This window comes from Melanerpes formicivorus, unplaced genomic scaffold, assembly GCF_026170545.1.
Source record: "Melanerpes formicivorus ecotype bairdi unplaced genomic scaffold, bMelFor1.0.p_v2 SCAF_1, whole genome shotgun sequence".
Lineage (NCBI taxonomy): Eukaryota > Metazoa > Chordata > Aves > Piciformes > Picidae > Melanerpes > Melanerpes formicivorus.
Genome location: NW_027142353.1, coordinates 67,233,981 through 67,260,619, shown reverse-complemented (window position 1 = coordinate 67,260,619; position 26,639 = coordinate 67,233,981). Strand labels below are relative to the sequence as shown.

The 26,639-nt window shown below is 44.5% G+C and overlaps 1 protein-coding gene across 1 annotated transcript in view; it reads right to left on the bottom strand.

The window, feature by feature from the left end:
- Nucleotides 1–11,374, bottom strand: part of NOX4 (NADPH oxidase 4) — a 131,268-nt gene extending 119,894 nt beyond the window's left edge. Inside the window, exons 1-2 of the mRNA XM_068145783.1 lie at nt 11,312–11,374; nt 10,447–10,542 (exon numbers count right to left, since the gene is read on the bottom strand). Coding sequence (XP_068001884.1) covers nt 10,447–10,542; nt 11,312–11,368 — 153 coding nt within the window. The 5' untranslated portion in view covers nt 11,369–11,374. The remainder of the gene's footprint in view (nt 1–10,446; nt 10,543–11,311) is intronic.
- Nucleotides 11,375–26,639: the final 15,265 nt, after the last annotated feature.

Genomic DNA, 26,639 nt, shown 5'->3' with positions numbered 1-26,639 from the left:
GAATGGAATGGAATGGAATGGAATGGAATGGAATGGAATGGAATAAACCAGGTTGGAAATGACCTTCAAGATCATCGAGTCCAACCTCTCACCCAACACCATCTAATCAACTAAACCATGGCACCAAGTGCCTCATCCAGTCTCTTCCTAAACACCTCCAGGGATGGTGACTCCACCACCTTACCGAATTCCTGAATGCATGACGTCACTTTACATTTCAAAGTATAGTAAAATACAAAGTGGACAACCATAATAATTCTTTCCCTATACCTGCCCACAGTAGCTTAAAGAGATTTTAGAACACTGTCAATATTTTTTGGACTACCACATAAAATGGCAATGCTCTTGAAATTATTTGACTTAATGGCAAGTAACATGTCTTTCTAATGTGCCATTTGCAGGCACAAGACGACTGTCTCTGGTTTTAGTAATTATTATTCCTCTAAAGGGAAGCTAAAAATGAGCTTATACACCTCATAAAAGCAATAACCTCAATAACATGGTCATTAAACACACAGAAGCATCTTTATGAGTGCTTGCTGATGTGCTACAGGATTTCAGTGAGTAAATGGGCAGGATTTGGAAACAACCAAGAATTATGTAGGCCTAACGCTATGCAAAAGCCAGGAGCAAATAGAATCATTTTTGCAGCTCTTGAGTAACACTCAAAATCTGGAAAAAAATGGTAGAATACAATGAATAAATAAAGCAATTGAAAACTTGCAATTTCTATTGGATGTCCTATGACACATCATGTCCAGAGAAGGGCAAGGAGGCTGGGGAGAGGTCTCAAGCACAAGCCCTGTGAGGAGAGGCTGAGGGAGCTGGGGTTGCTTAGCCTGGAGAAGAGGAGGCTCAGGGGAGACCTTATTGCTCTCTACAACTACCTGAAGGGAGGTTGTAGCCAGGTGGGGGTTGGTCTCTTCACCCAGGCAACCAGCACCAGAACAAGAGGACACAGTCTCAAGCTGTGCCAGGGGAGGTTTAGGCTGGATGTTAGGAAGAAGTTCTTCACAGAAAGAGAGATTGGCCATTGGAATGTGCTGCCCAGGGAGGTGGTGGAGTCACCATCACTGGAGGTGTTTAGGAAGAGACTGGATGAGGCACTTGGTGCCTTTAGTTGATTAGATGGTGTTGGGTGATAGGTTGGACTCGATGATCTCTGAGGTCTTTTCCAACCTGGTTAATTCTATTCTATTCTATTCTATTCTATTCTATTCTATTCTATTCTGTTCTATTCTATTCTATTCTATTCTATTCTATTCTGCTGCTCTCTTTTCCCATGTCTTCCCCCCTTTATACAGATGGTGATACCATTGAATCAGAATTAATATAAGAGCATTCCTCCATGGTGGCTGCGTTGTGAATAGCTATTTGCTGGTTTGTTAAATGAATAAAACACAAGGGTGTGTTAGTGTGGTGGGTTCAGGCTGTGCCTTTAAAATTTAGTTACAGATTTTGAGCAGAAAAGTAGAAAAACATACATAAATCACTATTGGGTGTGAAAAGGAAAACAAAAGATTGTCCTAAATAAATTCATTGGGTAAGTATCTGGAATAAGAGAAGCTCTGCCATAACAATTCTTCCCTCTTCTCTTCTCTCTTCTCTTCTCTTCTCTTCTCTTCTCTTCTCTTCTCTTCTCTTCTCTTCTCTTCTCTCTTCTCTTCTCTTCTCTTCTCTTCTCTTCTCTTCTCTTCTCTTCTCTTCTCTTCTCTTCTCTTCTCTTCTCTTCTCTTCTCTTCTCTTCTCTTCTCTTCTCTTCTCTTCTCTTCTCTTCTCTTCTCTTCTCTTCTCTTCTCTTCTCTGGCTGGTTTGGTTTGCTCAGCAGAGATAACCTGCTTTATTGGTGGCCTTGGCTAATTCTAACCCACTGCTTCTCTTTCTGCTCCTTTTTGCCTTGGGACAGGGGGTGGGGTGGGCAGTGGAACAGCTTCCCTGGTCTCTTCACCAGGGGAGTTTTTGTGTTGTTTGCTAATTGTAAGTATCTCTATCATGTTGTAACTCCTGTATATTTTGTCCACATCCATTGCCTTCCATTGCAGAGTGTAGATTCTGCTTGTAAATACAGCTTCCATTTGCTTCTAACTGAGCTGGTCTGGCAAAGTTAATGTTGGGGGGAAACTTCAACCCACCACAAACCCCATGACCAATTTGAAAACAATGGTAAAGTAACACATTGAGCAACACTCAGAATCACAAATCATGGAAGACCCAGAAGAATAACAGAACACTGTTTGCTCTCAACATACATCCAAAGGCTAAAAATAGCTAATTCTTGCCAAACTGTTTCCAAGTCATCTCTTTATTGACTTCCTTTGCCTTGCCTGGGTGGCATAGTAACAAACTGACACACTGCATTGTTGCCTTTTTAAACAATAGTAGAATAAGAGATGATTTTTGCTCCAAGGCAACTCACTGGCTCTAGAAGGAATATAAAACCTTATTAAGTAGCTAAGAAATGAGAGGAGTATAATCCTCTCTTCTTCCTGAGTTTATTGATTATCCCTGTTCTAAGAGGGGGGGGAGTGTTATTTTAAGTTAATAGTGTGGAAAATTTCTGTAAGATTAAAAAGGGAGGAAAAAACCCAACTCCAAAGTCTCTGCTGGACTCTATTTCATCCCACTTTGTTGACATCCAATCCAACCATTTGACAACCCCCTTCTGCAGTCTGCCTGCACAGCACCACACATGCTGTTATCCCATTTCATGGAGAGGATTAATCAAATTCATAGAGGAAGTCTGTGTTGGGGATAGTAGGCAACTGGACCCACTACAAAGTCAAATCCTAAAAATTAGGCCAGATTTTTTTCTTCTCCAGACAAGTATAAAGCAATCACTGTGTTTCCCTTCTTCAAAGAAGCAGAGAAGGGCCCTAGAGATATAATGGGAATATAGGTTCTCCAGCTATCCCTGATGAACAGTTCCATAGAAAACAGGATGGATTCTTGGCTGCACTCTTAACATGTGCCAAGTAGGACAGAGAATTAAAGAATCAGTTCTCATTGGATGTTCTGTATGTTGCTGCCAGCATAGTAGGGGAAATGAGCTTCACTGTGGTTAGGCAAATGATTTCACTATTAGGTTGAGGGCTAAAGTAACTTACTGTGTACTACAGAATTCCCCAAAGCTACACAAAACACAGAATTAACCAGGTTGGAAAAGACCTTTGAGGTCACCGAGTCCAACCTATCCCCCAACGCCATCTAGTCAACTAAACCATGGCACCAAGTGCCTCATCCAGTCTCTTTTTAAACACTTCCAAAGATGGTGACTCCACCACCTCCCTGGGCAGCCCATTCCAACGGCAAATCACCCTTTCTGGTCAATTACATATAAAAATACAGAGATGAACACTCAGGGCAACCTGAAAGGTTGTGGGAAGACTCCTAAACCACACATTACTCCGTAGACACAGGTCACAGATCATCCCCCCACATCAGTACTGGAGCAGGTACAAAGGTCTATATTTGTAGATGAAACAAAGTGTACTATACAGTGTGCCTCCTTTTGACCTGACTTGCTTTTCTTTATGAAGTACTCCTTGTTTCGAGTTACAGAGTGCAGACAATCTAAGGTGAAGGACAGATCTGAACCATATAGAACGTAATTATTCCCCCTAGGCCTGCCAAATCTGACTGGAGATCTAGAAGAAAAAATAAAGCACAACAAACCAGGCAACCTGTAGCAGCTGAAAGCTGAAAACACCATCAGTGGAGGTGTTTAGGAGGAGACTTGATGGGGTGCTTGGTGCCATGGGTTAGTTGATTAGATGGTGGTGGATGATGGGTTGGGCACGATGATCTTGAAGGTCTCTTCCAACCTGGTCTATTCTATTCTATTCTATTCTATTGAAAATGCAAGGGTAGCAGAAAAATACCAAGACATGTGAAAACACCTACAAAAGTTTGACTTCATTTTGTTCCTGATCATGGAAGGTTTCAAGTCAGGACTCTGCAAATCCCAACTGCATGTACAACAACTCTTTAAAAATTATTTTAAGAGTAAGTGGTGCAATACTTTTGAATCACATGTGAAAAGTATATTAAGCATTAAAAAAACCCCAACATAACAAAGCCTAGCAATGCCCTGCTCAGAGAATTTAACGGCAGACCAATACTCTACGCTAATTCAGCTTCAGTCTTCTGCTTGCATAGATGAAATCAGAAGTTGGATATGATATTATAAACAGGCAGAAACATCAAGCATGGACAATGGCAACAATATTTGGAATGGAATGGAATGGAATGGAATGGAATGGAATGGAATGGAATGGAATGGAATGGAATGGAATGGAATGGAATGGAATGGAATGGACCAAGTTGGAAAAGACGTTTGAGATCATCGAGACCACCCTATCACCCAACACCATCTAATCAACTAAACCATGGCACCAAGCACCCCATTCAGTCTCTTTTTAAACACCTCCAGGGATGGTGACTCCACCACCTCCCTGGGCAGCACATTCCTATGGCAAATCTCTCTTTCTGGGAAGAATTTCTTCCTAATTTCTTCCCATTTGTATCTTTCATGAGGCATGGGGTCACTTATCTGTTCTACTGGTAATCAATATTCTCACCATTCACATGTAATTCACCAAACAGCGTTCCTTAAAGGCTTTCCTTCTTTTTCTGACCACAGATTTAGGTCATGTTTGTATTTAATATGTAGTCCCTTTGTGTTAGATGTACTCCTTCTTCTGCTTAAATCAGTCATTCAGTCCAATCAAAGCAACTACCTTAATCTGGAGTTCAGTATCAGCTTCCAGCTTCTTTAATGCTTCTCAAAGAAAGTGCATCCACTTACAAGATTTCAGACCAAATGCTCATCTCTGTTCATCTATTTATCAGTTAATTTAATCTGCTCAAATTCTGACCTCAGGAAACACTCTATTAAAAACTACTTTTGTCAGGGTTGCTGAGTTTCTTTTTGTGCCAGAAAGAATGACAAATGCAGAGACTGGAATGGATCTCAAGTTATCTTCAAGGTATGAGTCTTCCAGACCATCCTTCTGTAGCAACATCACAAAGCCTGACAGATCTTAATATACTAATTAGCAACAAGAGGTTGAATGGTTGAAGAAATTCTTCCCAGAAAGAGAGATTGGCCACTGGAATGTGCTGCCCAGGGAGGTGGTGGAGTCACCATCCCTGGAGGTGTTTAGGAAGAGACTGGATGAGGCACTTGGTGCCATGGTTTAGTTGATCAGATGGTGTTGGGTGATAGGTTGGACTTGGAGATCTCAAAGGTCTCTTCCAACCTGGTTAATCTATTCTCAGATCACTGGACTCAGTGATCTCAAAGTTCTTTTCCAACCTGCTTTATTCTGTATCCTGCAAGATGCAGCATGGTCTGAACTCCACAGACTCTGTCATGACTCAAGGGATTAAAGGAACCCAAGTTCCCTGAAGAGATTCACAACACAATGCAACTCATGGACAGAGCTGAAAGTTGTTTATTGTCATACCTGAGTCACAGTCACATAGAAACACTGCAACATCTGCACCTAAAGGGTTCCTTTGTATTGCATTGTTTCCCTCTATGAGAACACAGTAGGCAATATGATCTGTAAAATCAGCCTTCTGGAGAGTAATCAGCTGCTTTTAGTTTAAGAGCTGCCATTGTTAACTACCATGGAACCCCTGCAGTAACACATAATATAACAAATAATCATCACACATTGGCCATGATTCAGGTCTGTTCTACCCAGAGTACTATGCCTTGCCCATCTCAGAACAAGGAGCTATGATGACAATACAGCTGTCTCTAACACAAGTCTACAGGACACAGCAGTAAAAATCTCAGCTAATCCTTTGAGATGCACTTCCACAAACTGAAACTCCCCTATTGACAGCTTCACAACTTATGCATCTGCAAAGGTGGAAGTTCTCCTGTACAAGTCAGTAATATAGATGAGCTTCACAGGATTATTGCCATCGGAGTTACGTGGTGCAACCCCCAAGCTCTTCAGTGGCTTATAACTGAGAACAATCTCAGCAATGATGCTGAACTGTGGGCTGCCTCAAAAAGGAAAATAATCTAAACTGAGGCAAAGCAATGTTCAAGATGAAAGATGAGGATGCACATTCAAGGGAACTATCAAGATAAACTCTGGTGAACTAACACCCTCAGTGTTAAGGCAGAAATCTTGAAGTCTGCAAAGAAATTAATCATTTACACATGTCTCTAACTGAGCAGACAGAAAAACTTCAATAATGAAGCACTTGGAGTCACAGCAAGCAATTTAGAATAGAATAAGCCAGGTTGGAAGAGACCTCCAAGATCATCGTGTCCAACCCATCAACCAATCCAACCCACCTAAACAACTAACCCATGGCACCAAGCACCCCATCAAGTCTCCTCCTGAACACCTGCCTACTACACCTTGTAATATCATGAACATAAAGAATATTCCTTTCTCCTTTGCCACATTCCTTTATAAGAAATCCATGTCTGCTAGGTGTTTCCCAGGCTTCTCTAAGCAAGAGTGAAAGAGTGATGAGCCACTGGAATGTGCTGCCCAGCGAGGTGGTGGATTCATCATCACTGGAGGTGTTTAGGAAGAGACTGGATGAGGCACTTGGTGCCATGGTTTAGTTGATCAGATGGTGTCGGGTGATAAGCTGGACTCAATGATCCCAAAGGTCTTTTCCAACCTGGTTAATTCCATTCTATTCTATTCAATGTGAGGATGCAAGGTAACAGTTCTTAAATGTTTCCATTATTTATTAAATGTAATTATTTCTTATCAGCATGTAATTCATAAATATATAAAATGTTATTATTAAATGTTTGTTGTATTTAATGCAGTTGTTCCTTAGCTGAATCATACTCCTGAACCAGCCACAACAAAGGCATTCATGCAGTACGTCTATGATCTGCAGTGCTACGATCAATTGTGCACACAAGGGCATGGTTCAAGGCAACAAGGGGTTTATATCAGCTAGGTTCTGGTTGAACTTACACCACAAGAATCATAGAATCATGGATGTCAGGGTGTCTCTATTCAAACCTCCTGCTCTAAGCAAATTCAACAACAGACTCTAAGTTTGCTCAGAGTTTTGCCCAATTATTTGTCACAGCCTCCCGGGATGGAGCTCATGGTCTCATCAAGAGGACTCAAAGTGAACAAAGCAGTGACATCTGCAACAACATACATTTACTCACTACATTTTATAGGACAGAACAGGCTGGTGAGCCTCCTTGTTGCACAGCAGTGCCTTTGATTTATTTATTCTCTTTGCACTTCCAGGACACCACCATACCTTTCGTGTCTTTTTACAGGCATAGAATTAAGGATCAGAAAGATGATCACTGAAAGACTGGGAGGGAGTTAGGTCCCTACATAATTTTAAAATCCTAAGCTAAGCACCTTGAGTCCTGTGTCCAGTTCTGGGCCCCTCAGTTTAGGAAAGATGTTGAGTTTCTGGAAGGTGTTCAGAGAAGGGCATCAAAGCTGGGGAGGGGTTTGGAGCATAGGCCTGTGAGGAGAGGCTGAGGGAGCTGGGGTTGCTTAGCCTGGAGAAGAGGAGGCTCAGGGGAGACCTTCTTGCTCTCTGCAACTACCTGAAGGGAGGTTGTATACAGGTGGGGGTTGGTCTCTTCTCCCAGGCAACCAGCACCAGAACAAGAGGACACAGTCTCAAGCTGTGCCAGGGGAGGGTTAGGGTGGATGTTAGGAAGACATTCTTCATAGGAAGAGAGACTGGCTGCCCAGGGAGGTGGTGGAGTCATCATCACTGGAGGTGTTTAAGAAGAGCCTGGATGAGGCACTTAGTGCCATGGTTTAGTTGATTACATGGTGTTGGGTGATAGGTTGGACTCGATCTTGATGGTCTTTTCCAACCTGGTTAATTCTATTTTATTCTGTTCTCTCTATTGAAGGTCACAGAGGATGCAATCAGAAAACAGTCAAATTGAGCAACCTTCTGTGTAAGGCTGAAGGAAAGTGAACCATTTCACCGACCACTGAATAAAAGACTAACTTCATTCTTTCTCCTTCTTCACATCAGGGGAAAAAAAAAGACATTACATGAAAACATGGCAGAGTTGAACAGAGTCAGGAGTCCAAAAATCTTATTTCCTATCACAATCTGATTTCCTACAGCAACTCCTCTTGTTCCCCATCCTTTTACTTGGTAAACAATGAAATTACCTGTGGCAAATCTTTCAGTGCTGCAAGGGCAGAAATTCTTAAGGAGATTTTAGACTAGTGTAGCATACAAAGGGAGAGGGGAAAAAAATCCTTAGTAGACCTCACAGGAACAGAGGAGGAAGGAAGGTTTTATTCATAAAAAAAAATCATTGTTTTTTGCCATTTTTTATTAACTGGATGGAAAAAGGAATGCATTTGCACATGAGCATCTGTAAAAAAGTTCATTCTGTTAAGACCAGGAGAAAAAAAAAAAACATTAAAAAGAACTGTTGACTTATAAATGGTGAATTTTCATCTAGATCTCAACATTTTCAATCATCCAGAAATGGCACAGAGAGGCACAGCAAGCCATGCATCCACCTGTGGAACAGAGAGGAGTCTGGTATATGCCTGTGGGCCCAGGGAGAGAGAAGAAAAATTCCCCATGGAGAGTGACAGCAGCTGTAGAGTGGCTATGCTTACTCTCTTTCCTGAACAGGCTAAAATTGAGCCTAGTTTTCCCAACTAGAATAGAATAGAATAGACCAGACCAGGTTGGAAGAGACCTTCAAGATCATCGCGTCCAACCCATCAACCAATCCAACCCACCTAAACAACTAACCCATGGCACCAAGCACCCCACCAAGTCTCCTCCTGAACACCTCCAGTGATGGTGACTCCACCACCTCCTTGGGCAGCCCACTCCAATGGGCAATCACTCTCTCTGTATGCTTCATATGCATATGCTAAAAATATTGAAGAGAAGGGAAGAAGCTGACTTTGGGGTCTAGAGATGACATTTAGGCAAAGTGTAAAAAGTGAATGAATTGTGGTAATGTTTTACTGACTTTATTGCTTTTAAAAACTCTGAATTAGCTTCAGAACTTTGAACAAAAGTATCTTTTAGACTTAGTTCTTCCCTTTCCTCCTCATTTTAGACAGTCTGTAAACTCCTTTGGCATTTTTTTCCCCACTGACAAACTTGAATGAATGGCCTCCTGGTCCTCCACTCCTGACCAAGACAAGGGATCTGTTGCTTGAATCACCTCACAGGTTCTGACCATGCTTTATAACTGCTTTGCCTGTATTTTTCATTTGGAAATACAAGAAAACCAAAAGAAGACCAGACAATGAGCTGGTACAGGGTAAGCCTTTGGAACTGAGAGGAACTTTCCTGATTGACACCAGCTGACAATCTGGCCCAACATGTTGGCCCAAGAACACTTGTTTTATAAACAACCCACTTGCTCTACCAGGAACAATCAGAGTTTCCAGATGGATGCCCCAGGCTGCAAAGCCATTTGAGACAGTGGTAAAATTAAACACATTCTCATGCTTTTCCTATCAGGACACTCACCATCATGAAGGATTTAGGTTATTTTCATTCCCATCTTTTTGTGTTACCTTTCCTAAGATTCATTTCTTGAACGCATCTGAGTCAGTCATAACAGCAGGGTAGGATGTGCATCACCTGCACTTCAACCCCATGTCCACTTCCCATTGAAATAAATCCTGAGTGTGAGAGTGTAACAAAGCATCATGTTCTTCATCCACATTTTCCTCAAGTTATGAGCAGCCCTAGAACATCTTCCAGAAAGCTGTTAAACCTTAATCCATCCCTTTGAATACAAGTAATTTCAAACAACTCTAATGCTGTTTAGCCCTGGATAACTTGACAAGACAGAGCAGCATCTCACTTCCCCAAACTAATCTTTTTGGCTTCTTCTGGTGGTGATGGATGTGGCCCTTGTTAAATGAGAACAGTCAGATCTTCATTAAACTATTCAGATGCTAAGGATTTGTCATTAGAATACAAGCCCAAAAAGACATAAATTGCAATGACTTGCACAAAATGGAATACCTAAGGGGATGACAAAGACCAAAGAGAAATCAGACTTATCAGAGGAATTCCTTCAGTAAATACTTATCTCAACGACTGGATTAGGAGGAATTTGCCAGCACGAGCCCATAAGCTTAGCTAACATTTTGATGACAAAAAGCTCAGCTCCAGTCATCTGTTGAGCGTGTTTGTGCTCCTGTGTGCCTGTCTGCAGCTGGGAACACTGGAGGAAGGAGAGGAAGGGGAAGGATAGCTGTTCCACACTTGACTGACTCTTTTTCTTCTCAACACTGTTCACCTTCTACTCCTAAACAACTGCCAGCAGTATCCCAGTAATTTCCTACTTAATCTTTCCCCACTTTGCACAGTTAACAGGCAGTTTGTGTCATCCCCGATTAGCAAATGCATTCTGCCCCTTTCCCATCTCCCAGCATCCCGATTTCCAGGGCAAAAACTCATGTCCGGGTCACTCACCCCTAACATCTGATGCAAATAATAATACTGCCGCCCTTGGTAATAGAGCAGGAAGGTTTTCCAGAAGAGCCATACATTGAGGGAGAGCCAGGAGAACTAAAATGAAACAGAAACAAGAGATTGTAAGTGAAACTTACATGTGTGAACTTTCCAGTGTTTACTTCATTCATGAACTGATCTGCCTGTAGTTTCGCGAGCAAATGTTAAATGGAATGGGAAAACAAATATTAAGCATTCAGCATAAAATAGATAATTTGTTTTAAATAATAAATGATAGCCCCTATGAGAGAGTTTTCACTCTCACTGAACTTCATAAAACTTTGCCTTTGTGACTTAAGCCTACGGAGAGCTGGAAAAGCCCTCCACGTACAGAACGCCGCTCCAAATTGCAGTTAAAGACTCAAAGGATAAAAATTGGCAACAAAGAGACAAAGGCAGGAAGAACTTAACCTCCAAGCAGACGCGTCTTCTCCCGAAAACTCTCCCAAAGAGGATCTAACAAAGAGCAAACCCAAGTACAACGTGCGCCGAGTCCCATCGGGAGAGGGGACTGCTGCCTTGCCCTCGGGCCAGGGCACACGCGTGTCGCTCTGCCAGCCGCACACGGCCCGCAGCGCATCCCAGCCAACCGCCCCCGACGGCGTCCAGCCCCCGAGTCCCGCCGAGCACGGCTGGCACATCCTGCAGTGGGCCTGGGGCCAGTTTGCAACCCTCCCCGACCCCCGGGGCTCCCCGGTGCCCCCCGCCGAGCCGGCAGCCGCTTGGGCCGGCCCTGGCCGCCTACCAGCACCCCCGCACCCACCTCCCGAAACTTCCCTACGGGACAGCCCCGGCGAGGGGACACACCCCGGGGGCAGCCCCCTACCAGAAAGAGATGTTTGCTCCCCTCATTGGCCATCCAGCTCCTCCAGGACAGAGCCATGGTGCGGGACGCCTACGGGGCAGCACCCGAGGGGTGAGGGGGCGACAAGCGAGCGAGCCCTCCTTTTCAGCTGGGCTGAGCCGGTCCTCCCCTCTCCCCACCCTCACCCCCCGCCCCGTCTTCCGGCCGCCGGGGCGTTTCGCTCCGGCCGCGCCGCGATCCAGTCCCGGTGCTCCGCCGCAGCCCCCGGGCGCTGCCCCTTTGTTTGCCGCCGGCCGCCTGTTGTGCGCGGCGATCCCCAGGGACCCAAAGCGGAGCCAGGCGGACCATCGGGGGCGCCGAGGAGCTCGCAGGGGCCACTTCTGAAGGGGCTCTGGGTTGCCAGGGCCTCTGCCGCGGAGTGATGTCGCCGGCTTCTCTTGTCCCTGCACCGTGCAAAATGAGTTTCCTTCCTCGTGGAGAATCCTGTTCGTGGGGTTTCCCCTCGCCCCGGCTGAAACGCGATACAAAAAGCTGGAAGGAGGTGGGGGGGCAGCCGTACATACATCTGTACTGTACTTCGGGGGAAAACAAAGAAGCTATCCGAGAAACTACTGTTTGCTGTAGATGAGGTCCTTGAAAGCTGGGGAGGGCCGCAACGTGCTTGTTAGAAGTTCAATACTGCTCCATCAGGTGTCCCGCGGGGGTACTGCGAGAGCCAGGCTGCTGTGCCCGGCGCAGGGCGTGTGCAGGCAGAGCAGGGCTTAGAAGGACACTGCAGGCACCAGAAAGGGTGCTGTGAGCACCTCCACCGCCCCAAGAGTCCAGCGTTCTGATGGCTTAGGCTTTGCAACCAGTCTACTTTTCGTGGTGGTGGTCGCGTTTGATTTGTGTTTGGTGGGTTTGTTTTTTTTTTGAGGGGCAGTTGCACCAGCTACATATTTTTATATTAAGAACAAGCTTTAAGAAACACCCTTGTTGCTAGCAGCTTTTAAACACAACACCCTCGTGAGTCATCGGGGGCGCTTTCACTCTGAACCAGGCACTGCCGTGCACATGGCTGGTCCTTGAGATAGCAGCAGCTGGCAGCAGACCGGAGCTGGTTTTTCCAGGTGATGCCATACCTAAGAAGCCTCATCCAGTCCAGCCTGAGCTGCTGTCTCTCCTGCAACTCAGAAAGTTGCCATTTGTTGTGTTGCTTATGAGCTCCTTGCTCAGGGCCCAGAGAAAACTAGGAGGAAACTTCAGTTCCATATAAAGATGGAAGTTGTGCCTGACCCATATGTGGCCCTAAGTGTAAAGAGTACAAGTGGAGCACGGCACAGCTGGGGCTATTTTGGCCAGAGCCCTGTTGCAGAAAGTGTCAGGATTTCTGCAGCTATATTAAGTGCCTGGTGAAGTTTAGGAGCAGCAGGGCAGGGAAGCACAGCTATTTTATATCATCAAATGACACTAAAAGGAGAACTAGTGAAAGGGAAAATACATATTTTGAATGTAAGGCTCACCAGTGCCGTGGTTTGATGCCAGAGCAGTGCTAACAGCAGAAGAAATAGTATAGTTTGTTTATCTTATCTGCTATTTCCATTCACTTCCTCATTTCTGTTGGCATGTAAAAAGAAATGGGAGCTGCTTACAGGGAACCAGATGATGACAATTCTCTAGACAAGCATGACAAAGCTGGAATGACAGAAAATCAAACTTGTAGGATATGTCAGGCCTAATAACAGGGAGCCTCGGCCAAAGCTGAAGCTGCAGCAAGCACAAACAGAACCAAGATGATTTGCCCATGCCATATGCTATACTTCTAAATGCCCTAAGAAATGTCTCTGAAAAATCAGCTTATGCAGGGTTGTGCTGCCTACTCACATGAAGCTGGTGACTCAGGAGCGAGCAACTCTACTGCACTGCCCACTTACCAAGTGGCGTAATGTACGTGGATTACATGACTCATGCTGCAGTTGACATTGTAGCCTAGATAGGATTTTCTAGGTACAGAGCAAGGAGTGGGGTTTGTGGGGGTTTTCATGGCTTTCTTGGTGTGGTTTTTTTGTTTGTTTGATTGATTTTGGGTTTGGTTTTGATGTTTTTTTTTTTTCCCTTTTTGTTTTGTTTCATGGGTGTTTTTTTTGTTGGTGTTTTGTTATGGTTTGTTTTGCAGAAAACATCCCCTTTTTCTTTATCCCTAGAAACAACCAAAGGTTTTGAATCAGTATGGCAAGAAGAGGCTGGCAGAGACCAATGCCACACTGAAACAACTGCATTCTTCCACCAAAGAAAAGGCTGAGTTTCCAAGGGGCTTAAATCCTCCCTTCCCAAGGGTCAGGAGTAGTGTGGCCAGCACCGCCCTGGACTCAGCACTGGTTAGGCCACACCTTGAGTCCTGTGTCCAGTTCAGGGCCCCTCAATTTAAGTAGGATATTGAGACACTTGAATGTGTCCAGAGAAGGGCAACGAGGCTGGGGAGAGGTCTGAAGCACAGCCCTGTGAGGAGAGGCTGAGGGAGCTGGGGTTGCTTAGCCTGGAGGAGACTCAGAGGAGACCTTCTTGCTGTCTACAACTACCTTAATGGAGGTTGTAGCCAGGTGGAGCTTGGTCTTAAATTCTTCCTGCCTCCCTGAGGAGATTGATCCAGTGTGTTTCCTCAGAGCTCACGGGAGGAGAAGGAACTATTGGCATTGATTTCATCACAGTGAATGGGAAAAGTGCCATTTCTGCATAATAGCTGAGTGATGAGAGCACTTGCCCAATAGGAGAATAGAGTAGAGTAGAATAGGATAGGATAGAATAGAATAGAATAGAATAGAATAGAATAGAATAGAATAGAATAGAATAGACCAGACCAGGTTGGAAAAGACCTTTGAGATCATCAGGTCTAACCCATCTTTCTCAAAGAATTGAAGGCATTGCATTCCCATCCCAGGAAAGTTTCCTAACTGCTGCCCTGCACTTGCCTTAAAGAAGGAAAGAGACTCCAAGTGAGCTACCATGCGAGAAATGCGAGAGAAGAAGGTCAAAGAAAATCAGAAAGGGATGGTGACCCAGTGTGTGATGGGTTACACCCATCCTGAAAGTGGGGGAGGGCTTGGGAGAGTCTTGCTCTCCCTGGAGGGTGTTTTCCCCCTGGGGAACTGAGTCAGTCTATTCCACCCACCCCCTCCCTGTCCAGCAAGCCTATAAAAAGGATGAGACTGCAGCCATTTTCTCTCTCTTTGGCTTCTGCCTTGCCTGGACAAGAGGACTGCTGCTTGCTTCCTGATTCTCTGCCACGTGGCCAGGCCTCCTCCTCCTCCCTGCTACATCCATGCCTATCCAAGGGACTGGTTTTGTATACATATTTTTCCCCATCCATCCTTGTTCCTTACACTTGTGAACCCTTCCTGTTATTGTTCTATATATATATATATATGTTGTTTAAAGAAAATGTTTACTTCTCTACTTCCAAACTGATTCCAAATTATTTCATGGTATATTTGCTCCACCCCTTTCTTTCCTTTTCCTCTCAGTTGGGAAAGGAGGAGTGGGGCATTGGGGCAGGGATTCTCAGCCTCAGCCCCCATCTGAGCTCTTAAATCCCAGTTAAGGCTCTAACCACCACACAGTGGAAACAGCATGTTTCCAGCATGAGAGGATCATCTAGGAAGAGATTTAGGGTGATAGTTCACTTTCCATTTTCACTGCAAGAAAACACATGAAACAAATTTCAAACCTGAAAATGTAGAGGCAAAAACTGCAGTCACAGGAGGAGCCAAGAAAAGAAAGCTCTCCCTATGAAGGAACTTGTATTCCTTAGAAACTATCCAGGTGGGGCTTGGTCTCTTCTCCCAGGCAACCAGCACCAGAACAAGAGGACACAGTCTCAAGCTGTGCCAGGGGAGGTTTAGGCTGGATGTTAAGAAGAAATTCTTCCCACAAAGAGAGGTTGGCCATTGGAATGTGCTGCCCAGGGAGGTGGTGGAGTCACCATTCCTGGAAGTCTTAAAGAGGAGACTGGATGAGGCACTTGGTTTAGTTGATTAGATGGCATTGGGTGATAGGTTGGACTTGATGATCTCAAAGGTCTTTTCCAATCTGGTTAATTCTGTATTCTTTCCCATTAGACTGAAGCTACATGCTTTTTGCCTTTATCATTATTCCTGTAACTATAGTGTGCAGTCATAACATGAGGGTAAAACAGAAGTCCAACCTATCACCCAGCACCTCATGACTGACTAAACCATGGCACCAAGTGCCTCATCTAGTCCCCTCTTAACGACTTCCAGGGATAGTGACTCCACCACCTCCCTGGGCAGCACATTCCAGTGGCCAATCTCTCTTGCTGAGAAGAATTTCTTCCTAACATCTAGCCTATACCTTCCCTGGTGCAGCTTGAGACTGTGTCCTCTTGTTCTGGTGCTGGTTGCCAGGGAGAAGAGACCAACCCCACCTGGCTACAACCTCCCTTCAGGGAGTTGTAGACAGCACTAAGGTCTCCCCTGAGCCTCCTCTTCTCCAGGCTAAGCAGCCCCAGAGAAGAGGTCCTACAGTCTTTTGTCCTGAAACAACCCTGTGCACATTCCTGATTCTGACCAGAAAGATAACACGACAGCTCCAACACAGGGCGACATCGTTTGTCACGGAAGAATGCAAGCAACTAGCACATGGGGAAAATGTGTATATAAATACAGCTGGAGTGCACTCCCTGACAATTTGAGAGAAATGTCAGCTATATTTGTTTTTCCAACTGTGTGTAAGATTTTCTTGAACACTTAGTGCAGAATGGAATCACTTATTTACAGATCATTAACTCGCAGCAATTTGGTACCTTTTAAAAGGTCCAGTCTACCTTACAATAAATTGATGGGCCTCTCCTTGAGTTCCTGATGAGTGGGGATCAGGTCTGACAATAGTACAGGGATATAAAACATATATTGCATTTATTCTGGCATTTAAAGGAACTATTACATTCCCCCAGCCTGGCATTCCAGAGGTTCTCAATCAATTATTTCTGCATTTGGCCAATCAGCTGTTTGAAGCTGAGCTTCTTAAAAACAACCCAAACACAGCACCTCAGCCCTTACCCTCTGGGGGTACTGGTTGACAGTAGGCTGAACATGAGCCAGCAGTGTGCCCAGGTGGCCAAGAAGGCCAATGGCATCCTGGCCTGCATCAGGAATAGTGTGGCCAGCAGGAGCAGGGAGGTCATTGTGCCCCTGCATTCAGCACTGGTTAGGCCACACCTTGAGTCCTGTGTCCAGTTCTGGGCTCCTCAGTTTAGGAAAGATGTTGAGTTGCTGGAATGTGTCCAGAGAAGGGCAATAAAGCTGGGGAAGGGTTTGGAGCACAGCCCTGTGAGGAGAGGCTGAGGGAGCTGGGGCTGCTTAGCCTGGAGAAGAGGAGGCTCAGTGGAGACCTTCTTGCTCTCTACAACTACCTGAAGGGAGGTTGTAGCCAGGTGGGGATTGGTCTCTTCTCCCAGGCAACCAGCACCAGAACAAGAGGACACAGTCTCAAGCTGCACCAGGAGAGGTATAGGCTGGATGTTAGGAAGACATTCTTCATAGGAAGAGAGATTGGCCATTGGAATGTGCTGCCCAGGGAGGTGGTGGAGTCACCATCACTGGAAGTTGTTAAGAGGAGCCTGGATGAGGCACTTGGTGCCATTGTTTAGTTGACTAGATGGTGTTGGTTGATGGTTTGGACTTGATGATCTCAAAGGTCTTTTCCAACTTGGTTAATTCTATTCTATTCTTATTCTCAAACCTTTGAAGAGGGAAACAGACACACTGTGCCAAGCTCAACAATCTCTAAATTCATCATTCTTTGCTTCCTTTTGCCTAATATTTTTAGAGCAAACAGGAATAACTTGGGGAGCACTGGCATTATAATGTATTTTGCCTTTACATGGAAATGAACCTACCCTCAGAAATCACTTTTCAGTTTCATATAACTCATAATCAAGTCTCCTTTTTTTAACCTTTTTCCTGGTTAACTGAACAGACTGTGCATTTAGTCCTTAGTTCTTCCCTATGAGCCAAGGTTTCTGGAGTTGCAGGGATTTTAGTAGACATTTTGTCTTCTTTTGTGCAAAAGGAACCTTTGCTTTTATACAGCAGTCCAAAACTAGGCTCACTAGTGTGACAGGTAGGAGTACAAGTATCATAATACATTACAGGATACTCCTCTGGTTATGTGCCAAGTTACTGTGTTTGCCAGTTTAGCTACAGTGCTGCACTGAAGATTATTAATGCTTCCAGACCATGAATAAAATCTATGGAACAGAGCTGGTGTGGAGAAAAAGTTACTGAGCAACCACACCAACATTACCACTGCATAACAATCCCTTGTGATGCACACCTCACTAAAGAGTGATGTCCTTTAAAGAGAGGCCAGAGCTTTAGTGGAATCATTAATGATCAAGTCTTGGAACAGCTAATGGGCAAGAAATGCTACATAGCAGCACAGGCACTGCTCAGGTAGAGGGGAGAGCCGGTTAAGAGTGTGCAGCAATAATTTATGACAAGAAATAAAGCATTCTTTTACATCTCTGGTAGATTGCATCCCAAGGTGGCACAGTGCATGCTAACATTCAGAGCTGCACAGGATGTTGAGGGTTGAAGAGACCTCTGGAGATCATTGAGTCCAATCCCCCATGCCAGAGCAGGACCATAGAATCTAGCCCAGCTCGCACAAGAATGCATCCACACTGGGCTTGAAAATCTGCAGAGAAGGAGGAGGAGCTACAGGAAGGATTTGGGGGGGGTACTGTTTAGAAGGGCTTGTAGGTAGGATGAGGGGCAATGGTTTGAAACCAGGGCAGGGTAAATTCAGGGTAGACTCAAGGAAGAAGTTCTTCACAAGGAGACTGGTAAAATACTGGCACAGGGTGCTCAAAGATGTGGTGGAGGCTCTATCCCTGGAGACATTCAAGATAAACTTGATGGGGCCCTGAGCAACCAGATCTATCTGGAGATGTCCCTGCTCACTGCAGAGGGATTGGACAAGATGACCTACGAGGGTCCCTTCCTACCCAATGCATTTTGTGATTCAGTGATTGTGGCCTGAAAAAGGATGCACCTATGGACACCACTGCTAAGTACATCCCAGTTCTTTGTGCCATATCCTTCCTTAAAAGTCACCACAGGTATCATTAACTGATCAGCAGGGGCAGGGCAAAAAGTATATTCAAAAAATGAATATTCTCTGCAGTTTCCATTAGAACAGAACAGAACAGAACAGAATAGAATAGAATAGAATAGAATAGAATAGAATAGAATAGAATAGAATAGAATAGAATAGAATAGAATAGAATAGAATAGAATAGAATAGAATAGAATAGAATAGAATAGACCAGGTTGGAAAATACTTTTGAGATCATCGAGTCCAACCTATCATCCAACACCATCTAATCAACTAAACCATGGCACCAAGTGCCCCATCCAGTCTCCTCTTAAACACCTCCAGTGATGGTGACTCCACCACCTCCCTGGGCAGCACATTCCCATGGCCAATCACTCTTTCTGTGAAGAACTTCTTCCTAACATCCAGCCTAAACCTCCCCTGGCGGAGCATTGTTCCAGGGCGTCCTGATTCAGTGCCAAGACACAAAGGTCAGTGCCAAATAATCTGCAGGATCCAAGTTTTCCAGAGGCTCATGAAGAAACTGAAATTTTGTAAGCAATTGCAATATAAACTGCAGCTCTTAAGAGTTTACAGAGCATGGTTTACAGAAACACTTAAAGTCCACAGCGCAACATCCCAGCAGCATGCTTATGAAAACATCATTAATATCAACGTTGAGTAAACATTCATAATCCCCCAGTGCTTGTAAAACCTTTTTCCTTGGATGAGAGCAAAGTTAAAAGTATCAAGACTGCAGATCTGAAAGACTGGCATGTTCTTGTGCATTAGCACTGACAAACTGCTGTTTGCACTCTTCACTGCAAAGTTGTTGAGGCAGGAGGCAAAAATGGGAAAGGCAAGGTCAAGGGAGGACAGGAAGCTAACAGGAGTTCTGAGAACTGAGGCTGCCTTTTATCTGTAATAGTAATAAAAAAGTTTAAAGAAAAAAAAAAAAAAAGTGAAATTAGGAAAGCACTTTAGATGCAGCAAAATAAAAACTGACCAAACTTTGGGCAGATAATCCAGGTACTAGCAACTGGCACCCGACAAAGTGCTTGGTCTTTGTCTGTTCACATTTGTACACCTCAGAATCCCTCATAGAATACATAGAACACATAGAATAAACCAAGTTGGAAGAGACCTTCAAGATCATTGTGTCCAACCCATCAACCAATCCAACCCACCCAAACATCTAACCCATGGCACCAAGCACCCCATCAAGTCTCCTCCTGAACACCTTCAATGATGGTGACTCCATCACCTCCCCGGGCAGCACATTCCAATGGGCAATCACTCTCTCTGTGTAGAACTTCTTCCTAACATCCAACCTAAACCTCCCCTGGCACAGACAACTTTGTTATTTCTGTTTAGCCTGGGGTTTCATTTAGCTTTGTAAAACTTACTCAGATCACTTATGTAAGCCAATTCTGTGGAAGTTCATTGCTGTCATAGAATCATAGAATCATTAAGGTTGGAAAAGACCTCAGAGATCATCAAGTCCAACCTGTCACCCAACACCTCAGGACTAACTAGACCATGGCTTCAAGTGCCATGTCCAATCCCCTCTTGAACACCTCCAGGGATGGTGACTCCACCACCTCCCTGGGCAGCACATTCCAATGGCCAATCACTCTTTCTGGGAAGAACTTTCTCCTCACATCCAGCCTAAACTTCCCCTGGTGCAGCTTGAGACTGTGTCCTCTTGTTCTGGTGCTGGTTGCTTGGGAGAAGAGACCAACCCCCCCTGCCATGGTTTAGTTGATTAGAGAGTGTGGGGTGATACGTTGGACATGATGATCTTGAAGGTGTTTTCCAACCTGGTTAATTCCATTCCATTCCATTCCATTCCATTCCATTCCATTCCATTCCATTCCATTCCATTCCATTCCATTCCATTCCATCCCATCCCATTCCATTCCATTCTGTCTACAACCTCTTTGCAGGTAGTTTGAGGAAGAAATTCCCATGGGGATGTAGAAAAGACCTGTTGTAATATTTCTCCCCTAATCACTCAGTCTTAATATGTTTGCCTTCTGCAGGATGCCTTTAGGCTGCCTCCAAGACGCATCTTGCTGCCTGTACAGATAGGGACTCTGAAGTGCAATACATGGCCAGAGAAACTAAAATCTCCAAATGCCTGCATTCAGGTTGTAACAGCACCAGAAAACAACCAAAAGCAAAGAAAGAAAGAAACAAACCAAACCAACAAATGACACAAAGCTACAAAGAAAACCACACACACGCTCACACACACCCCCACACCCACACCCCCATCACCAACAAAACAAACAAAACAGAAATCGCAACAAAACCACATAACAAACCAGCAAACCATAACAAAACCACACAAGCAATGTCTGGAACCTGCCAGGCCAGTAGTACAAACTTGAGGCAGAAAAGCTGACTGTGCCATGCAGCTGTGCTTGCCAGAGAGCTGGGAAGCAATGCAGAGTGGAAGATAAAAACCCACTTAGGTTGGAGCGAAATGGTGGTATGGGATTCGGTCACACACAGCAGCTCCAGTTGGCAGTGAAAGTGTAAACAATAGGAAGGGAAAGTACCACTTGCTCAGGGAAGGGAAACACCACTGCCTGAATAAATATTTATACCCTGCTCACAATGAAATTGTGAGGGCTTTGGGCACATGTGTAACTGCTTTGTTGAAGCAAAGTTTTGCATGGGAGGAAATGAGAAGCAACATCACTCAAGGCCTTGCTCCAGAATTCAACTGTCTTGTAGAAGTAATGCTCAGTATCCTTACTTGACAGTTAACTGCTTTGGGAGCTGGGGTTGCTTAGCCTGAAGAAGAGGAGACTCAAAGGAGACCTTATTGCTCTCTACAACTACCTCAAGGGAGGTTGTAGCCAGGTGGAGCTTGGTCTCTTCTCCCAGGCAACCAGCACCAGAACAAGAGGACACAGTCTCAAGCTGCACCAGGGGAGGTTTAGGCTGGATGTTAGGAAGAAGTTCTTCCCAGAAAGAGAGATTGGCCATTGGAATGTGCTGCCCAGGGAGGTGGTGGAGTCACCATCCCTGGAGGTGTTTAAAAAGCGACTGGATGGGGTGCTTGGTGCCATGGTTTAGTTGATTAGGTGGTGTTGGATGATAGGTTGGACTTGATGATCTCACAGGTCTATTCCAACCTGGTTAATTCTATTCTATTCTATTCTATTCTATTCTATTCTATTCTATTCTATTCTATTCTATTCTATTCTATTCTATTCTATTCTATTCTATTCTATTCTATCCTATCCTATCCTATCCTATCCTATCCTATCCTATCTTATCCCATTCCATTCCATTCTAATTAACTCAGATTCTTTGCTTCATACAACCTACAGAAGCAGTTTCCCATTAGAGGATCCCTTCACCCTGTTCAGCTTGGTGAAGCTCAACATGTGGAACTTTCTGTGGATCATGTTGCATTTAGTGCTAAGACAAGGTAAACAGTATCAGGCAGGATAGTTTAGATAGTTTAGAGAAGAAAGAGTGAAAGTTATGGAGGAGATTATGGAGGATAGGCTCAAATCCGCTATATTATTCAATTAGGCTCTCGTCCAGTAAAGGTCTTAGGCACACATTCAACTTGCAAAAAACAAGCACTGAGATCTAGTCTGACTTAGAGTTAAGTAAGGGATTTCTTTGCTTAGTGAGGGCTTTCAGCACACATGTAACTGCTTTGTTGAAGCAAAGTTTTGCATGGGAGGAAATGAGAGGCAACATCACCGAAGTTCACGCAATTGTCAGACTGGGAACAAAGTGCTGATGGTATTTCTCCTTAATCTCCCCTCAGACACCTATTGTTAAGACACCTTGACACAAAGTACTGCTGCCTTGAGAAGCTTAATTTGAAATGTGTTTAACATTTAATAACACATGTAAGTGTTATTGAGTATTTAGAGGTTTAGGATTTGCTTGCATAGATAAGATACACTTATAAGCAGGCTCCCTCTCTGGAGATATTCAGGACCCATCTGGATGTGTTCCAGTGTGATCTGTTATAGGTGATCCTCCTCTGGCAGGGGGTTGGACTGGATGATCTTTCAAGGTCCCTTCCAACCCCTAACATTCTGTGATTCTGTGAGGACTTTCGTTTCAGACCATGCCATGTTTTGCAACGTGCCGAGGTGAAAGGTTAGTACAAGTCTTAGTTATTTACCTATTAGACTCTTTTCTGCAAGTCTGCTCATTGAATAAGAAGAACTTGGAATGGAATGGAATGGAATGGAATGGAATGGAATGGAATGGAATGGAATGGAATGGAAATAGAATAGAATAGGAATAGAATAGAATAGAATAGAATAGAATAGAATAGAATAGAATAGAATAGAATAGAATAGAATAGAATAGAATTAACCAGATTGCAAAAGACCTTCGAGATCATCAAGTCCAACCTATCACCCAACACCATCTAATCAACTCAACCATGGCACCAAGTGCCTCATCCAGTCTCTTTTTAAACACTTCCAGTGATGGTGACTCCACCACCTCCCTGGGCAGCACATTCCAGTGGTCAATCTCTTTTCCTAACATCCAGCCTAAACCTCCCCTGACACAGCTTGAGACTGTGTCCTCTTGTTCTGGTGCTAGTTGCCTGGGAGAAGAGACCAACCCCCACCTGGCTACAGCCTCCCTTCAGGTAGTTGTAGACAACAGTAAGTTCTCCCTGAGCCTCTTCTTCTCCAGGCTTATCACCCCCAGCTCCCTCAGCCTCTCCTCACAGGACTTCTGCTCCAAACCTCTGCCCATCTTTGTTGCCCTTCCCTGCACACCTTATAGCAACTCAAGATCACTAATTCTTCCTTGCTTGGCTATATGTTGCCTAAAAGCAGCTTCATCCTTTAAATGTTTGTTTGTTTGTTAATACAGCACTGGGGCTAAGCAGCTGGGGCTGCTTAGCCTGGAGAAGAGGAGACTCAGGGGTGACCTTATCACTCTCTACAACTACCTGAAGGGAGGTTGTAGACAGGCTGATGATGGTCTCTTCTCCCAGGCACCCAGTACCAGAACAAGAGGACACAGTCTCAGGCTGCGCCAGGGGAGGTTCAGGTTGGATGTTAGGAAGAAGTTCTATACAGAAAGAGTGATTGCCCATTGGAATGGGTTGCCTGGGGAGGTGGTGGAGTCGCCGTCATTGAAGGTGTTCAGAAGGAGACTTGATGGGGTGCTTGGTGCCATGGGTTAGCTGTTTAGGTGGGTTGGATTGGTTGATGGGTTGGACACGATGATCTTGAAGGTCTCTTCCAACCTGGTTTGGTTTATTCTAAAGGTTTATTTTTTTTTCCCTCCCATACACCTTTTGGAGCACATTAAATCATTTCAATGATGAATGAATACCTCAAGTATTCTTCAACAGATTTTCAGGTTGCTCTTTTTATTGCCCTGTACCTTGGGTGGAATTTAAGCTATCATCATCTCCTTTGGAAGCCAAAAAGGTACATGGCAGTATCAACTAAACAGCCAATTAGTTTTAAAGAATTTGGAGTCCAAAGATTTACAAAGAAGGTTAAAATGCAAAGCTCAGTGAGTAGCATCATTTTTCAGTAATAGAATATGAAGCAGATTTGGGTTGGGTTTTTTTTTTCCTTTTAATAAGAGACACTGTGGGAAGGTGAAAAACTCTTGCCTGGAATGAAAGTCATGTCCATTTTCCTGCCAGGAAAGGTAAGAGACTGACATCAGAGACAAAAATGAATAAACAAACAAGGCATAGCCAATTCTCTGTGAAAATGAAAAGCATTTGCCAGTAATTAAATTGCTTCCCAAAGGAAATAAATGTTTCAGTTCAGTGCCAGCACTTTTGTCAGATAACATTCCCCAGCACCCACAAGGAGCCTGCTGGAGCACTAAGGTGCTGGCATTTTGGAGGTATGGAACTCTGTGAGGTTTCATTTGACAAGAATTAATGTTTTGGGGTTTTTTTAAAGGAAAAAGCCAGTTCAGCAGAAATTTTGGGTTACTAGCTGGGTGCTGCTCACTTTCATTCTTGGTATTTCTCTCCTTTGCTTGTTTTGCTCTACACTGCATCTCTGGTTCCCTTTACCCTTCTCGTCAGGTCTCTCTGAAAGTAGAGCTACCTGTCTTAGAAATCTTAGAATCAATAAGGTTGGAAAAGACCTCAGAGATCATCCAGTCCAACCTGTTACCTAATAACTAACACCTCCTGACAACTAAACCATGGCTCCAAGTGCCACATCCAAGCCTTTTCTGAAGACCTCCAGTGATGGTGACTCCACCACCTCCCTGGGCAGCACATTCCAATGGCCAATTACTCTTTCTGAGGGGAACTTTCTCCTCACCTCCAGCCTAAACCTCCCCTGGTACAGGGGAGACCTTATTGCTCTCTACAACTACCTGAAGGGAGGTTGTAGCCAGGTGGGGCTTGGTCTCTTCTCCCAGGCAAGCAGCACCAGAACAAGAAGACACAGTCTCAAGCTGTGCCAGGGGAGGTTTAGGCTGGAGGTGAGGAGAAAGTTCCTGACAGAAAGAGAGATTTGCCACTGGAATGCTGCCCAGGAAGGTGGTGGAGTCACCATCACTGGAGGTGCTCCAAAAAGGACTGGAAGTGGCACTTGAAGCCATGGTTTAGTTAGTCCTGAGGTGTTGGGTGATAGGTTGGACTTGACGATCTCTGAGGTCTTTTCCAACCTTCTTGATTCTATGATTCTATGATGATTCTGTGCCATTTTTTGTGTCCTGTGGGATGCAGTGACCACCCAGGTGCCATCCAAGCATGACTGTTGTCCTTGTAGTGTATCTTGCCTAACACCTGTCTGATTGGTGCATAGCAGATGATGATGACAGCATGCTAGTGAAATCACTGCTCTCAACTGAAAGGGAATGTGCTGCCCAGTGAGGTGGTTCAGGCCCAGTCCCTGGAGATATTCAAGATGAGGCTCAACAAGGCTCTGGGCAACCTGATTTAGTTGAGGATGCCTCTGCTTACTGCAGAGGGGGTTAGACTAGGTGACCTTTAGAGGTCCCTTCCAGCCAAAACCATTCTATGATTCATGTCCACAGAAGGGCAACAAATCTGGCTGACAAAGTGTTGGTCTTATTTAACATTCCTGCTCACAATTGTTGTCCCTCTCTCACTTGCATTGTTTTAAGCTAGCCTAGAGAGTGACAATTCAAAGGAGTGTCAGACATGTCCTGAAGTGTGCTCAGCACAACTCTAATTCAGCTGGACATTTCACACACTTTGATTACCAATCCAGATAAGTGAAAGAAAGAAAAGGGAGCTATAAACTGGTGTATGACTTGTGCCTTTTTCATGCCATGGAAAAGAGAAAGGAAACCAAAAGCATTTTATACTATGGGTTTTACTGTTGTTTGTTATTTAACTTGCAACATCAAAAACTGCCTTCCTGTTATTTTAGCAAATTGAATTCAAGTATCTCTGAGCAGAAGCTTCCTAGAAATGTCAGTTCCTTGGGGTAACACAGCCTGGGGGCTGGAAAGTTTGCTTTTGCATCGTTTTCATTCCAGAGATAATCAAGCAAACATGATACAGAGAAGGTCTGGCAGTATTGTATCTAAAAAGTCATCACTGATTTACACCAAGATTTGTGTGTTTATGTTTAAAAAACAAACTTAAAAGAAACATTCTCAATGAGGGAGTGGTAAACACAGATTCATGAAAGGGAAATCACTCTTGGCCGGTCTGGTAGCCTTCTAAGATGGCATGCCTGGCTGTGCAGATGAGGGGAAGGCAGAGGATGCAGTCTAGCCTGACTTCAGCAAGGCCTTTGACACTGTCTCTCATAACATCCTTGCAGGGAAGCCTGGGAAGTGTGGGTTAGGTGAGTGTACAGTGAGGGGGGTTTAAAACTGGATGAATGGCAGAGGGTTGTGGTCCTTTGTTCAAGGTCAAGTTGGAAGCCTGTAGCTAGTGTATTCAAGGAAACTACTGAAGAGAGGCCAGGGGCAGACTAGGAAGATGATGAGAGGAGTGGAGCATCTTTTTTTGTGAGGATAAGCCAAGATACCTGGGGCTCCTCAGCCTGGAGAAGAGAATACTGATAAAATGTTACCAATGCTTATGACTATCTACAAAGGAGGCGGCAAGAGAATAGGGGCAAACTCTTTTCAGTGATGCCCAGCAACAGGACAATGGGCAATGGATACAGACTGCAACAGAGGAAGTTCCATCTGAGCATAAGGAGAAACTTCTTTACTATTAGGGTGACAGAGGACTGGAACAGGCTGCCCAGAGGGGTTATGGAATCTCCTTCTCTGGAGACTTTCAAAACCA